Here is a 17,384-nt window from a genome sequence, read left to right as displayed (position 1 = left end):
CTCATTCTAGCACTAAAAATGAATTGCCCGTAATCTGCTGAAGCCAGCAAGTGTGGCAGCTTCTGCAGAGTCTAGGATCTTCCTGGAAGAAAACATGTTGCTGTACCAGAGCACTGAATTTTTTAATTCAGGCAAGTGTTCAAAGGGGTTCTCCAAGGTGGCTAATAGAAGACCACATGAAAGTGAACAGTATCTCTGTAAATCAAGGTGTAAGCAGACTGTAAGTAGTTCCAAAATAATCTCTACCAGCAGCTGTGTGTTTTTCTGATTTTTTTCATGAGGCTTACATCAGTTTCTTCACCATAGAAATAATCCCACATTATTTTTAACATGTTCCTCACCTTGACCCGATTGCTACTACTACTGTAGTTGGGTTATGGAGATGACAGTGGAGTATACGCTAACAGTATTCTGTATAGATCCAGTAACATCTATGGAGAACAATGAAAGACATACATGATGTGATCTGATACTCATTTGAATTATTACTTGCAAATATCTGGTTAGATATGATTGTGTATCTGTTGTAAATATACAATTCACTTGTGTTTAAGTATAGATAGTGGCAACAATAACCATTAAAATACCTACCTTGCTGGGAGAGAGACAAAGAAGGACTTCCTAAGCTTTAATGGAAGTACAGAGCAAGTATGGAACACTTTTAAATGTTGAAGAGAATAGAAGATCCTTTAACTAAAGGCAAGTGTCCAAAAGAGACGTAAACAAGAATTTTAAAACAATTGTATAACCAATCTTTGACTGAACAGATAAAATACTGTTCCTTACAAACACCAACCAAGGTCTTGACAATATTCTATTGCTTTTACAATTCCAGAAAAAAACCAACTGCTAAGACCACAGAATGGAGTAGCAGAAGATTACAAGTTACCGCCAAGCTTTTACAGGTTTGATGCAGAAATCTGTCTTCTGTTCAGAATCTGTTGTGTTTAGCACCATATGCTGTGAATACTTTACAGCTTCTGTGAAGAGGACATAGCAGATACTGCTGCTGCTTGTCATACAAACAAGGTCTTTTTGCTCCACATACTAAAATAATGGCAACAGTAGACTGTTGTCAGTAGTTAAAATAGTGAACATATCTTCTACAAATACCTTTACTGATGACCTGCACAGAAGGTATAGCTAAGTCTATGTTCCTGGGCCCAGAAGGACTCTTAACAGGTAAAACTCAGAACATTTTTTTGCTTATAAACTGATGCTGAGGTAACAGTTACCACTTCAAGAATAGTGTAACACTTCTTTGAAAGCTTGTTTTACAACTTGTGACAACAGCTGGTTTTTCCTAACCTTCAGTAGCATGAAAAGCCAGACACTGCACTGTTGCTACCTACATGAGGGATGAACTCCTTCCTGTAACACATATGGTTTCACATTTGTTTATCAAAACCATGTTACTGTAGGACTGTTTTGAGCTGAAGAATCACTTGGAGGAATGACTAGAAAATGCTATTTGCCAAAAATGTCTTGAATTCTAATGCATGTTTTTGTGGCATCCCTTGGGCAGCAGCTGGCAAAAGCACTGCCACCTTAAGCAATCTGGAAAGGACATAGCTGAGGAAAATTAGGGTACTGGTTCCATATTTCTCTCACTGGGAAACTTACTGTTTCCTGTAAGCAAAGGCTGGTAATTAGGCGTGTGCAGTAGTGACAAGTTTTAGGTCATAGCTAAGACAGGAGACATCCTCCATGTTCTCCCATCATTTTAAAGATACAGCTTCTATTTAGTTTGATGGTCTTCTCAAGTATCTTGCAAAATGCCAAGAAATTAGCTCTAATGGCCCATCATCCTGAATTTTTTTTGTGTTTTCTCCTCTGTGAGAAAGCTGTGGGAAATACATATTCTTCCCCTTAATCTGTAGAGAATACTTGTGCCCACATTCATTTTTCCCTGTAATTTCCTTATTCTATCTCCTGTGAGTGTAGTGTTTGCTCTATACTACCTCTATACTGTCTAAAAAAATTATGCCAGACTAACAATGGCTCTCTGAAGCCTGAGTTTCTTGTGCTAGATGTACAAGATGCAGTTTTTACATTGAGAAATTTTCTGCATTTTAATCCTGAAATAAAAATGTATTTTTTCTGTAATCCCACTAGAAACAGACATCCAGTCTACTGTTTCTAATCAAGTGACTCAGAGCATGGAACTTTGATATTCAGCAGGGAAAAAGGTGTGATAGTACTCGGCCCACCCATGGGAATAGACTGGTGAGACTTCAGAGGGATGTCAGCTGCAGAGATGACAGATCACAGACTACAAGACTCCTCCTGTACTCAGGTACCTGAGCACTTAAGAGTGTGCTGTCAGTCTAGGGACTGCTCAGATGTAAAAAGGGATTCACGTACACAGGCCAAGGGTTTCTCACCTGTGAAGGAGAAACATGTGTTGAATAATGAGGTCAGGTGTTTAAGGGCTGAAAGTTCTGCCATCTGTCTCTGATTCTCTGACTAAATCCATAGTCCTGTAAGGTGCCAGAGAAAGAGAATTCAACACAGGTGGAAGGTAAACAACAGTTTTTGAGCTTACACTGTTGGGTTTTGGTTTTCTTCCATCCCACTTTGCATTTGTGCATCCTACCTGAACACAATGTCATCAGTACTAACACTGGGTCAGCCTTAATGTTTCTGTATTAGTGATGACTATTTATATAATCTACCAATGACAAGAGTGGGAAACAGAAGGGAAGGCTGTGGATATTGTAAAGGAACTTACCAAATAGCAAAGTAGGAGGGGGCATCTGGACGGGAGAATCAGCAGTTACAAAAATGGGCTGCTTCCTTAACCAGGATGGAGTAAGATTTGAGTCATTGCTGAACACATTACCACTGCTAACTTTCTGAAGCATAAACTCAGAACAGGAGTTCAAGGAGACAGGTTGGGACATGATAAAAGGAAAAGTTAAATAATTAGAGTAGTGAAATTGGCATGATTTATGGCTTATGATTATTAACTTTTTAAAAAAAACCTCTTAAGTAATAATAACTCTTAAGTAATAATAATAAAAATAATATAACTCTTAAGTAATAATTAATTATTTTTAGTAGTAATATTTTAAGTAATAAAATAATAATAATAATTAAAAATAAGTTACAGAACAAGACCTTTAAAAATAAATTCAGCTGAGACAATGGCAAACAAAAAAAATATTTTAGATTACAGTAATTAAAATAGTAATCCCAGATTTAAAAACAAAAACAATCTATTCAAAGGAAATAAAAAAAAAGCATTAACAGAAAATGCAGAATTAGAGTATTAAATGTTCAGTAAGTAATCCAGAAGAGGCCTATGATGTTTTAAGATTATTTTATTCTTTGTAGACTGTATGCCTTATATTGGTTATTGAATGAACTAAGGGAGAATCCAAAAATCAACATGTCAGTAAACATGGAGGTCATGAGCTGAGAAGGATTACTTACTGGTGTAATAATATGTAAAATTAAAGATAAAAATTATGCTTTCAGTTGAAAGTCTTTGAAATCAATCCAGTCAGGGGTACCTCAACAGTAGATATGTTAACTGATGCTTTACTAAACTGAACTGTTCACTAACTTTGAACTGTTTTTAGCTTATGCTATGCTTGGAGGAATTACTGCGTTTTTTTCTTGCATGCTTCTTAAGTATAATTTCCATTTCATAACAAATGAAAAGCAAACCAATTATCTAGCAATTGCAAAACTAAAGATAGACATCTTAACATCTGTGTATCTTAAGCTTTGCAAACTTACAAGACTTGAAATGTAATCCTTTTTGCCATGATGTAAGACCTTCCTTTTTAGTTAAACAGCAAGACTTACCACATATGTAACCCGCATACTGTTCCAGTTCATAATCAAATACCTTAGCTCCTTCAAATACCCTACATAAATGTTATTTGGCAGCAGTAGAGATAGGTTTCCCTGAAAAACTACCTGATTGTATACTTAGATAATCACAAACCTGCTTGGACAGTAATGATCCAGTTTGCAGCAGTTGTGAGCAGTACGTGGGTACAAGTCAAGAGTTAACAGACATGCCAGAGCAGCCTCTGTCAGGTATATTACACTTTAAGTTCAATGAATACTAGAAGAACTGAGCAGCTCCTTTTTAAATCCCTAACCAATAAAGGAGATGCTGGGGGAGCAGGAAGCAAATGACACTTTAGCTCCAAGGCCTGTTCTTTGGCCAGTGTTGAAGACCAGACTACTGTGTTAGATTGACCATTCAGTCTGAACACTAAGCACTTGTGTTCTTCATTCCTGCCTGCCAGGAGAAGATAAGAATAAAGCCCTTGGACTACTGCTTTCCTGCATGACAAGAATGGTACCTCTATTGCAGCCATATCCAACCAGTTGAGAAAGTGAATTTAATAAGTCATTACTTACTAAACTTCTACAGGTCTTGGGATTAGTAGGAAACAGATTCAAAAACATTTGTTCAGTTTCAACTTCTATTCCGTGCTCAAAGCTTAGAAGGACTGAACGATACAAACTGCTGAAGAAGTACTAAATTGTCTACTCTTTTTGACTGGTGGAACATTAGAAATTAGAAAGAATTACTTTAATCTTGTCATTAATTCTTCTGCACACAAAACAAGATACAGGCTTATTAACGAAGACGTAATGTACAGAATTTGATAGCACTACAGACAGCATATCTACAAGTCAAGATTTTTCTCAAATATATCCACAGTTTTGCCTAATCTAATTTATTAGTGAAGCAAATCAATTCAGTAAAGACATAGGGCACTACGGACACCTCAGTTTAGTAAAGATGAAAGGTTTTGGAGAAATCATCTTTCTATCCACCTTCTCTGTGATGATTTTAAATACACGAAAGAGTTCATAATGATCACTATCCTTTATCACTTAAAAATCAATCTTTTCAAATGCTCAATACAGGCATGGTTTCGCTCTGTTACCTTATTGCTTAGAAGAACTTTGGAACTCAACTGCAAAAGTACAGGCAATATAAATCAGCATTTAAATTATATATTACATGTTTATTATGGGTGCAAATTTTTGAAATTTACATTTTATGAAAATTCAGATTATTTACAATTTTTGAAAGATAAACTTGTATGCTCTAATTTACAGTCTAGCATAGTAACAATTCATACAAATTCAGATCCTTTAGAGTTGTGTTTACAAATTAATTTTCTTAGGAGGCAGCTACGAGTGATATTGCTGTATACACAAGCAAGAACCAGCTTGCTACATACTTTTTTTATTCAAAATCAGATAACTACATGTACTTATTACATTGTTTTTGAGTTTCTTTACAAAATGTCTATATAAACTTGTATGGCTTCAAAATTGTAACCTGCACCCAATGCAAATGTGTGAAAAACACCTGAATGAAGGCTAGTTTAAAAGTGCTGAAACATTAACTACTTCATTTGACTTAGAAATTAATGTAATACTTGATTAAAAATGGCAATAATAGGTTTGGGTTTCCATTAATAAAATATTGTTGTGTTAATCAGTTTGATTGTAAAGCAGGTTACAATTAAAATTCCAATAAAAAGACTAACATTTTATGAGTTGTAAATTTACCGTCAATAAGATTAGCAAAATATAGGAGCCAAATACACTCTTCCAATCAAATCTGCAGTACAATATGTTCTTAGTACTAAAAATGAAAATCTCTCTGGCAAAAGTGTTAAGCGTACATGACGATTTATGCAGCTTCTACAAAGGCATAATTTCATGTAAAGCTTCAGCAGTCCAATTCATTACTGGCTTTGCATGAATTAACTCAAGCATGTTTTTCTGTTTTAATAGAGAATTTGAAATAGATAGATGGTACGCTAAATGTTCACTTGAAATTGCCACATGCAGGTTATTGAACTATTTTGCCCCAATGCTTATGATTTCAACATTACAAAAAAAACCAACTTGGTAATACAAATACATAGAAAATTTTCTAAATTACTGACTTGCTTTAAAAAATTGTTACTGATGTGTCACATCCCTGTGCTTAGGCTGTAGCAAGCAGATTAGATTACAATACAAATATTAAAATCGTAGCTATAAAAAAAATGAACATATGACAGGATTTGTCATCCTGCAGCCATAAAATATCCTTTTAAAATGCCTCCTGAAGTACTATGTGTACATTCACATCACACATCCCCAAAAGCACTCAAAGTCTGAAGACTTATAGCCAAAGCAAACAGTAACACTGTTTACTTTTAGAAGTTTGTTTTTCCTACCTTCACTGATTTTTCAGATTCTCCTCTTTGGTGACATTCAAATTACTTAATAAAAGAGTTTCTGAGTCCTGCAAGATGCAGCTCCCTTTACTAAAGCCACATTTAATTGCAATTATTCCTTGAGGAAGTAATTCAGTGTTTTAAATTTATTTTAATACAAACTACAGTTTTTGCCAACCTGCCTTCTAAATAAATTGCAGTGAAAATAATTTTTATAAACCTGTGTGTGTAATACAAACACCATGCTTTTTTGATCAAGAGCCAAACTTTGAAAAAGGAAGTGAGGCACGTAACAAATTGAATAGGCACAGGCTTTTTTGAAAGGCACGAATGTTATGCAATTAATATAAAAATAAATTAAATCTACTGCATTAACTCAAACAATCACAAGGCCCAAAAAATTTTACTAACTGCAGAAGTAAATTTCTGCTGTGTTTTGCAATTTGTAGCACATTGCACTTAGTGAAAAAAAAAACCCTACATAAAACAACTTACATTTTAATAATATCTGATACATGGACATCAAGTTACTTTTACACATCTCTAACTCAGCTGGTCTTGTGGTATGAATGGAAAGAAGAACTACATGGGACTTAGACTCTGCTATCTTTATGAACTGTCAATTAAAAGCTGTTATTAAAGAATCTGAAAAATGAGTACTATTTATGAAAAGCTCAAATATTTCTTACTAGCTCTCCTACATTTTAGTTTTAATGTTTACAGTACAACATAAAATTTCATACTTCCATTACAACTGTGGATTACTATTTTGACCTCATCTATATAAAGTTATTAAATTTTCAACAAATTTTCCCAAGTATTGCAGTTGATCATTTACAGACAGTGTTGAAGTTAACTTCAGTGCTATTGTAAATTAATAAAAAGTTTTCAAAATGACTCTTAAAAGTGCATTTACTTTCTGTAGTTTAGCCTCAAAGTAGGTCAATATTTTGGAAAAATTAATGCATGTTAAAATAGTGTTTGAAAAGTAGAGCTGGCAGAGTGTGTTTCTTGCACTCCTGATCTGATGATTTTCACAGGTACATCAACAGTCTGCCATATACCGTCCTGAAAAACAAAGGTAAGATTTTTGCAGTTAGTAGATAAACCAGATTTTGTCAATATTTTCCTTGAAGCAGTCTGAATAACTATGGAAAACAAAACTGACTTGCCAGAAGTCTTTCAATAAAGAGTCAACTGTTTATACATCACTCATTTGAACAGTTTCATTTTTTAGAATTTAATACTAATTAATTTGAATATTTAAGCGTGTCAGTGTCTTACCAGTGGCAAATCTCTTCTTAAGAAGGGAAAGCCTATAGCCAGTGCCTACGAGTTCCACATCTGCTCCTGAAAGGGTGCTTCCTTCACTGATGAATTGCACTGCAAGTGTTGCGGGTTTACTGGGTCCTCCTGAAAGCTCAAATTTTGCCCTGAGGGATCCAGAACCTATAAAAACAACAAAACTGAGAAGCTGATTGTTTTGCAAGAACAAAATGATTTCCCCAAATTTTTAGTAGTAAGAAGTGAAACTAATATAGTGACCTTTCAGATCTATTCGCAGTGGCAGTCCTATATACTTTCAAAAGAGGTAAGTGTACAAGTCTGTTTTTTCCAACAGTCTCTTTAAGACAATGACTAATGAATTACTTAAAGAGAAACGGTATAATTCCTGCAAGATTATCCAAAATGTGGGTATCAGCCTGGTAATCACTACTTATCTGATCGGTCCCTATAATCATTTATGCTTACTGGTCCCTACCTATCTTGTGGCAGATGGTATCTGATTGATAGATAGGAGATACTATTTACTTTTCACTAGCAGATTTGAAATCACATCAGAACATTTAAGAGTTGTCACGATCTGTCTGGATGAAAGTACATGAACAAAAACATTGGAAGAAATGCAGTTCTACAGTAATGTACCCAGAGAAAAGAAATTACTATGTTTCTATTAAAGACAAAGTCTGATTAAATACTTCTTACAAATTTCAGTTGATTTTTTCAGACAGTGGTGAAGTGGCATCACTTGGATACTGTTATAAAGCAGTAATAGTTCAAAGTTACTTTAAGTACATTTCTGTAGGCAATGAAATGCATTTTCAAAATTCCCACATTGCTACTACTTTCTAGTTTTAAAACAGGTCTTTTCTTGTTCTTGCAAAATGTGCTGGTAAAATGAGATTTAAATTAAAATTAATGGAATAATTTTACTTTAAAACAACTTGCTAATCCTATCAATAAGAGCTGATAAATTACAAGGAAAGGTAGTAACTGAAATGATAATACAGAGGTAAAAGCAGGAACCAAAAGAAATTATTTCACACAGTGGCTTGTTCTTGATAAATTTAGCTTAAGATCAATTTATTTTTTTCAGTAGGTCTGCCTTATTTCTGTAAACTGGAAATTCTTTCTACTCTAGTATGGACACTCATATTCAAGTGCTTTGAAAGTTTGTTCTGTGTTTTATCTCTCTCCAGCTGAGAGATCGCAAAATGTGTTGCACCATAAAAAAAACCCCAAAAATTTTATCATGCTGTCCACCAGGAAAAAAGACTTGAAGACACTTGTCCTGACATTGACAGTGTTTGTGCAACCGCTCCCTTTGCTTTTGTAAGTGCTAGATCAGCACAGTTGCTGATGTAAGTTCCTCCTGAACTGAGAGTACTATGCATGTTTACACGCAAAGAAAAGGGGAGGAAAAGATGGAGGGAAGAGAAGGAATACAGCAGAAGCAGTGGGATATGTGCAAGTCTGCTGCCAACACACAAGATGCAAACTGTATCACTAGCAGCCAGTTCTGTGCTGTTCTGCAGATGTACAGTTCCTCTTCATCTGGCTGCATTTTTGTTTCAGTATGATTTTTCCTTTTAAAAAAAGCCAGAGTTTGAAAAGGGAAAATAAAAAAAAGGAGTTCTAATGCAATGTAGTTGTAGACAAATAGCAAAGAACTGTGAGGTTAGCAAAGGACATTGTACACCAGACTAGAGTAATCACCTGTTTGTTTGAACAATAACCACAACTTTGCAGCCTTTGCAGGAATAGAAGTTGTATTGTCTTTTCATGCTTGTGGTTTCTGTATGAAACCAGTCATATTTACAGGCAAATCTGTGATTTCACAATCCCCTTCACTAAATTCTTAACACGACTAAAGGTCTTTCCTTTACATTTGTAGTTCATTTCTCCACAGAGGCTTTGAGGATGAGATGCTTTTGCTGCGGTACTGCTTCAGAAAAATATTGCACCTGTAGAGACTGCAGGGGTCATGACATCAACTACAGCTCAGAGAAAGGCACTGGGCAGAAGACAACTATTGGTACCTTACACAATATTGTATAAATTACCACTCCGAGTAGATGTGCATAAATTAAATGTTTTCCTGGAGTCATTATGGTCAAAACCAAGACTCAAAATGTTGGTCAAGAATAATATGTCTAAGCTCAGAACTTTTGGATTTTTTTATTTTTTTTTAGACCCCCAGTTCTTCCACTTACCTCCTTCTAATGTATTTAAATTACCTGTGTATGGAAAGACATAGATATTAAACCTATTTTCATTTGAGTAACTTCTCACTTCCAAATAACATGAATGCAGTAATATCCTATCCCATTTAAACTCTATTTTAGAGCAATTAACTGTTTTTAGGGTAATTCATTATTTTCTCTTGTATAGCTAATAATTAAATTTATATTTTGACATTTCAGTCATAATGGAATCTCTCAGGAGGCAATTAATTGAGAAGAAGGTGAACTAGTATACAGGATACAGCATGAGAAATATGTAAAAAGGAATTATAGGGCTTAGAGGCTAAAATGATCACCTCCTTACTGTTAAACATTTTCTGTACAAGAAAGCAAAACAGAGGAGTTCAACTTGCCTCCATTCTCAGACTTCTCTGAAATGTTAGATATTTTCCAACATGCTTTCATCTGGTCTGCATTCCTGTAAGAGAATGGTAGGTTAGTTAAAAGCACTGGTTTTAGAACTTCATTTCTCTTGATTTACACTAGTATATTACAGACATCTCTAAATGGAAGTCTATAAAAATATTTGCACATTTTAAGGTAAGTCTGTGGAAAACTACAGGAGATAAAGAAGAAAAGAGAAGGGTGTGTCTGCATCATTCCAGAGCAGTGATCTCAGAAGAACCCACTCCCTTACACATTTTATGCCATAATTTTTTACACATTTAACACTATCCTGTGCCCCCCACCTATGGCTCCAAAATTCAAACCCCTATGCAGTCTTAAAGGTAAGTTACTCTAGCAGCAGTCTGGAAGCTATGTCTTGATGCTTCGTGAGGATGGTAGAATGGCAAGCAATGTTGATCGTTCTCCCCTAAGTCAGAGTCCTGGGAGCATGAATTTTATTCCATTTCCATTCTAGTAAAACTAATTGGCTCAGTGACACTCTGTTCAAGCTAACTTCAGACACTGTAAAGGGGCATAAGTGGGTACCAAGAGTGTCTAAGCTGACAGGGCATTTTAACTCCTGGAGGACTTTCTAGCAGTTGCATCAAAGGAAAGTCAACAACTTAAAGCTGTGAGCAGCATGAAGTGCTGATAGGTTTGAAATTGCTCTTGGCATTGACAGAGCAGGACTGAAATGCTCACATAAGTAGCACATATAGTAGCATTTACTTACATGAAGTCACATGTAAAGCTCTTTCTTTCCTGAAAAAAGAGCAAAGCCCGACCACCCAATCCACTTGATGGAACAGGTAGTGCATCACAAGTACTACACCTGTCTTGGACATAACTAATTTATTTTTTTTTCCCCTTTGGTCAGCTTGCCAGGCTCAAAATTCTGGGTCTTGGAAGTTGCCTAAGTGAATCCACTAATGCAAATGTCCCTAAGCCTTCCCAGCTAATGCTAAGTATTTTGGGTGGGTGTTCCTACTTTCACTCTGGTTTCATTACAGATGGTTTGTGGAAGAAGCATGGGCAGAGAGAGACTGGCTTCACCACAGTGCAGTTGTGTTGTTCAGACAGGACACTGAACATGTTCAGAATAACCTTAAGATTTGGTTAAAAGTACTGTTTCCTTGAAATACCAAGTCAAGAAGGATTCAGTCCTGTAAGGATTTTTTTTCCACTTGAACTTATATTTTATTACTATGTTGTCCAATAAACACCTGTAATTGTATTGCCTCCAGACACACCAGAATCTACCCAGTAAATGGATCATGTTTCTTTTTCTTTTAAACCCTGCTTTGTAAGGTAAACTGATCTATAAGATACAATGTTAACAAAGCCTACCTTCCTTCAACTAGGTGTTCTTTGCCCTGCTCACATTAAAAGGATAATTTTGGGAATAAATGGTCCAGGATTTATGTTACAGCTTGGCAAGTATGTACATGCTGCACAGGCACAGTGATTGAATTCTGCTCACCTTTTGCTCTGTTACTACTCTGTCTAGTCCCACTGCCCTTTACTTGTTTCCACAAACTTGTAACATAATTTCCTGCTATCTATGTCACACTTTGAAATGCTACTGTAAATACAGGCTCAGAAGGTGGTGGCAGGTAGCTCTTAGTTTAATAACCTGCATGACACTTGAATTGAGAGACAGTGCTACCTGGCTTATGGACACCTCCGTTACTCAGTTATAGAGGTTTGTTTTAAGACTATTTCCATTAGAAGGTAATTTTTAAGTTAGAACAAACAGGAAATAATTTTAAGAACTGCCTGCTACTTTTTCCATATAATCCCATTACAAGAATACATTGTTACACACGCAGAGAAAATATTTTTTAACCATTTCAAATTACTGTATTAAAATTGTCTATTCGTTTGGACAGAAGAACATTGGAAAATTCATAAAAGCTCATATTATTACACAGTTGGGATAGGTACTCATTGACTGTTTCCATTTATGTGAATTGGCTGCACATGATCTATTTTAGACCACAAAATGTCTAGACATCTGATAGTATACATTTTTCTATTTCTTCCTGTGAAAATTTTCAGGCTATGACACTAAAGAATACACTGAAATAAATCTGAAAAAATACTGAAAGTAATTATTATTACCATTTTGCAGGTGGAAGTGACTGCATGTTTATTACTCCTCCATCTACTGGTACCACAACCTGGACATTAGACAGCATACTAGGCACGTTCATAGACTCTGGATTGTATTTATAATCCACTCGCACTTCAGTAGTGCTAGCATCACATTTCCAGTAAGTTGCAAGGTTCAAGGGAGTGGACTGTATGCCATTTGAAGACACCTGTAAAAGAATAAGCCATTGAAAACAACTTAATTAAAATATCCACCTTTTGGGAAGAATTAGGGGATGATGGTAATTAATATAAGTCTCTGTGCTGACAAAATATCAAGAGAAATATTGACCCCTGAGTCCTTAATCGCAGAATTTTGAAGACTACTGCCTAAAGGAATTCCTGTTATTTTAATTTTAAATTAAAATACTTAAAGGAAAAGTTTAAACTCCCTCTGGCCTATGAGGCTCCTTCCTGCTCTTTTATAACTTTTTGTTTGTAAGCTTTGTTTTTGTTGTGTTCTGCCTTATGCAAGACACATGCTTGCAGAAAAATTACTTCATCCTTCGCAGTTGTGTGCTGTGCCAATTCAGCTGCCCAACCAGCCAGCACCAGAGACCACCTGTCATTATGGGACAGGCAGCTGGCAGAATAGCTCTTACCTCTAATGCTAATAAAGCATTATTTTCCGGTTGCAGGAAGGTTGAATGCTGCTTCTGTAGCTGAGCTAATTCTAGTGCGCCGATGCATCTCAACCACCTTCTCAATCTATTTGAGGAACCTCCTGTGTCCTGGTGCACACTCTTGCCTTTTTTTGTCAGTCCAAAACCCTTTTTATCTGGGCTTCCATGTGACAATCCCACATTTTTACAAGAATACACAGTACTCATTTCAGAAAACCAAATATGTTTTTCCTTCCATTTTTCTCAAGAATTCTGTGTTCCTAACATGCTTTTTGCAGGTTCAGTATGCCAGGATTTTAAACCATACTAGGCAGATGTGGAAACTAGAGGTATGTAGCTGCACTGGCAGGTAATTTTCAGGGTTTTTTTGCTGTGCATACAGTTGTCTCAGATGTTCAGACATTTCAAGGCAGGCCTAGAAAGTCCCTGTTCTCTCTTTGAGGTGAGTATGTCTTGAATATTCAAGAAGACTTTTTAACAGCTAGAACATCATCTTGCTGATGCACAGAATGGCTGAAGTTGACAGAGACCTCCTGGAGGCTGTCTGGTCCAACCCTCCAGTTCATGCAGGGCCATCTCTAGAAGGCTGCCTAAGCTCCAGACAACATTTGAACGTTTCCAAGAATGGAGATTCCACTACCTGTCTAGGCAACCTGTGCCCAGTGCTCAGCCACTGTCACAAGAAAAAAAAAGTGGTTCTAGCTGTTCAGAGGGACTCTCCTGTGATTCAGTATGTGTCCATTGCCTCTGATTCTGTCACTTTTCACTTTTTCAAGCAGTGAAAACAGCTTGGCTCTTTCCTCTCTGTGCCCCTCTCAGGTATTTTTACATATTGATGAGATTTCCCTGAACCTTCCCTCTTCCAGGCTTAGAAGTCCCAGCTCTCACAGGCTTCCTTCATGGGAAAGATACTCCAGTCCCATCATCATCTTTGTGGCCCTTTGCTGAACTCTATCCAGTCTCACTTGCAATGAGCAACTCAGAACTGAACACAGCACCTAGATGTGGTGTCACCAGTGTTGAGGGGAAGGATCCCCACCCTTCACTTAGTAGCAATACTTTTGCCTAATGAAGCTCAGGAGACCATCCAGGAGACCATCTATGGCCTTTGCAGCATGAGCAGTGAGTTGTTTGGCTCATGTTCAACATGGTAACCCACAGGACCCTCAAGTCCTTTTCTGCCAGGATAGTGACTCCCCAAGTGCACTTCTAGTTGAACTTCATGAGGTTCCTCTCAGCCCATTTCTGTAGCCTGTTGAGCCCCCTTAGGAGGGCAGAATGACCCTCTGATTTATTCAGAGGGCCTATCCCCATTTGGTATCATCAGCAAACTTCCAAGGGCACAGACTGTCCCATCATTCAGATCATTATTGAAGCTATTAAACTGTAAAATCAGTATGTCCTGTGGGGGTCAGTTCACCTCAGTGTTTGCTCATCCAGCCTGTTCTTCACCAGCTTCTTTATACGGATTCTGTGGCAGATGGTGTTGAAAGGCATGCTCAAGTCTGAGCAGACAATATCTACTGCTCTGCCCTCATCCACAGGGGCAGTCATATCACCATAGAAGTTTGTCAGCTTGGTCAAGCATTACTTATGCTCAGTAAATCCATTCTGACTACTTCTGCTCTATCACATTAGAGAAATCAGAATGTCATACATCTCAGATAGAATCACAGACTGGTTTGGGTTGGGAGAGACCTTAAAAATCAGAGTTCCAACCCAACCTCATCAGGAGCACAGACAACTTTCACTAGACCTGGTTGCTCATAGCCCTACCCAGTGTGGCCTTGAACACTGCCAGGGATACACGGGGCATACACAACTTCTCTGGGCAACTTGTGCCAGTGACTCACCGCCCTCTGAACAAATAATTTTTCTTAATATCTAATTTAAACCTACTCTCAACTGCAAACCAGAACCATGCATTAAAATTCATCAGTGATAGCATCCAAAACTTAGGCAACTGAAAAATCGAAGAGTACAAGTACAAACTACAAGAGGTATTCATCAGATCTTTTAAAGGAGAGTTTGATTTTGCTGACAAATATAAAAAAAAGCAGTGTTTGAAAATTGCTTATGGGATTGGGCTGAAGCATTAGCAAGCTGAAACAAGCCCTGTATCTTAAGGAATGACATGAAGCATAGCAGGAACATGCTAAGCCTGGGCAGAGTCTATGCATTTTAAGTAGAGACATACCCAGAACTGGTCTAGATGAAGGATGAAAGTTCACCTCTATGCTGGCAGACAAAGAATAATTCTTTTAATTTTTGGGTATATATCATATCTGCTGGAATTCCTTAAAAACTACAAAAGGATAAAAGTATTTACCTGATACTTTAAAACATCCACATTGTAATAGGATGCAGATGGATTCTGCTCTGATAATTTCTTGAGGTAGACAGTTATAGCTTGCATGTTCATCCAAAAGTCCTTAGTACTGGAGTCACTTTGTGACTGATCACTACAAAGAAAGATCATTAATTAGGGGTGAAATATTAGACAACTCATTCAAGAATACTAGATATTTTAACTTTTTTTTGCAAAGTACGCTTTTTCAGTATAATTCACTTTGTCAGATACAAACATCTAACATTTCAGTTATAAACTGTCAAATCAAACAGTGATTAAACTTAATTTTGTATGAATTATTTTGAATTTTGTATTAATTACATTAATTATGAACTAAAGAAATTAAATAGAAAATAATACATGCATGTGGTTTATTATTTCAGTAATTAAAAAAATACAGCATTTAAAAACATTTAGCTTAGTGTTCAAATAATTTCTCTAAGAAATGAAACAGAAACTGCTCAGCTGAATGGGATTTCTGCTAAAAAATTCCAGCTTTTCTATTTTTTAAAAAAACAGTATCTCCAAGCACAATTTCAACAATTATCCTACTCAATCAGCAACCTCTTTTTCCTAAATTCTTCCAAGCATGCTGCTACCCATCTGAGAGATAGTTATGTAAAGAGTCTGATTAGTGTAATGATTCATCTTTAAAATACACTAGTACACGGCAAATGAGAATACATGAATCTCCTACTACTTGTTTTCCATTTATGCCTACTGTTTCATCATTTAGTTTTACCATTATTACTACTGTGTAAAGAAATTATTTATGAAATACATATGAAAATAGACACATTTACAAATTGTTTTTTATCATTCCTGTTATACTGAGCACAAGTTCTAAGTCCAGTAATCATTGAGATTTTTAATAGTAGCAGTGGAGAGAACTAAGCTGAACAAAATTAATTCAGAAAATTAATTATATATAATTAAATCAACCAGATTGCAAAGAATTCTGATTTACATACACAACAACCCATACTTTACAAAATTATGTAGCTTACAATTATGTTAAAAAAAAATACAAAACCTGTATACAAGTTGTGCATTTGGAAGAATCTGCTCTAGTTTGCTTGTGTTTTTCACCCTGAAGCAGAGCACAGCAGGAGATGGGTTGCTGGTGAAGACTTTAATAATCCCGCTTGGGAATGATATTGTCATATCACCAGTAATCTTCACAATACATCTAGAAGAAAATTAAGAAATCAGCTTCATTGCAATTCATTAACTGCCTAGTTCTAATACTACTTTTAAAGCAACCACTGTAATTTCACAATCTTATTAACTGAATTAAAAATAGAAAAATCAATCTCAAATGATGGTAATGTGACTATGTACTGTCACTTTCAGTTTGGAAGTAAGATGAAATAAGAAAAAAAACTTTAACTGCTTAAGCATACAGTAGTCTTGGATATTTTTCAAGCTTTGAAAATATGGCATGGCTCTGTCTAGGCAAGGCCTAAATAGAACAGCAATGGATGTGAGAGGGAATTAAGTGCTTTCAGCTGGACAAAACTACATGTAACACCTTCCTGACAATGATAAAAATCCTTGTCATTCTTAGTGCTCTCACTGAACACATTTTTGTAAAGCAGGTATATATGAACTCCTGGCATTACAGAGCAACAAGCCACATTTATACCCGGGGAAAAAAACCCCTTTGAATTCCCCTTCCAATGCATACTCATTCCCCTCCCCCAGTATGAAAAGCAGACCCAGTGTCTTTTCTTACTGTAACTCAATACATTCAATACAATTCACTATTTAACTAACTTTGTGGGATCTGCTCCTTTAAAGTAGGCGTTAACAGATTCAGTAAGAGCTACTGCAACAGGCAAGGTGTCCTGGTTTCCAAGGCTGACAGGGCTGGGACCACGTGAAACACCTAGAATACATACAGTGTATAGATTTAATTTTCAAAAAGCTTAGTAGATTTCAGAATGATTGACTACATCTGTAATTTTCACAAGAGTTTACACCAACATCACAGTTCATCTGAAGTATTACCTGTGTGTAGAAATACATAAACATAGTACAGTACAATCATACCACCAAAATGCTGTTGAGCAGCCTAAGAGCACAGGTATGACTATTGGCATGACCTTATGTAAACAGACACAAGGAAATACATGAGACA

At 36.3% G+C, this 17,384-nt stretch overlaps 1 protein-coding gene across 2 annotated transcripts in view; it reads right to left on the bottom strand.

The window, feature by feature from the left end:
- Positions 1 to 4,976: 4,976 nt before the first annotated feature.
- FCHO2 (FCH and mu domain containing endocytic adaptor 2) overlaps positions 4,977 to 17,384 on the bottom strand; it is an 80,034-nt gene continuing 67,626 nt past the window's right edge. For both annotated transcript variants that reach the window (XM_014252278.2, XM_014252279.2), the window contains 7 exons: positions 17,021 to 17,132; positions 16,278 to 16,433; positions 15,224 to 15,356; positions 12,242 to 12,441; positions 10,087 to 10,151; positions 7,494 to 7,658; positions 4,977 to 7,277 (listed from right to left, as the gene is read on the bottom strand). In XM_014252278.2, coding sequence (XP_014107753.1) covers positions 7,255 to 7,277; positions 7,494 to 7,658; positions 10,087 to 10,151; positions 12,242 to 12,441; positions 15,224 to 15,356; positions 16,278 to 16,433; positions 17,021 to 17,132 — 854 coding nt within the window. In that variant the 3' untranslated portion in view covers positions 4,977 to 7,254. The remainder of the gene's footprint in view (positions 7,278 to 7,493; positions 7,659 to 10,086; positions 10,152 to 12,241; positions 12,442 to 15,223; positions 15,357 to 16,277; positions 16,434 to 17,020; positions 17,133 to 17,384) is intronic.

The sequence above is a fragment of the Pseudopodoces humilis genome, chromosome 4 (genome assembly GCF_049639895.1).
Source record: "Pseudopodoces humilis isolate 2021_Gansu_Grassland_sample_001 chromosome 4, ASM4963989v1, whole genome shotgun sequence".
Lineage (NCBI taxonomy): Eukaryota > Metazoa > Chordata > Aves > Passeriformes > Paridae > Pseudopodoces > Pseudopodoces humilis.
This window is presented reverse-complemented; position numbering and strand designations above follow the sequence as displayed.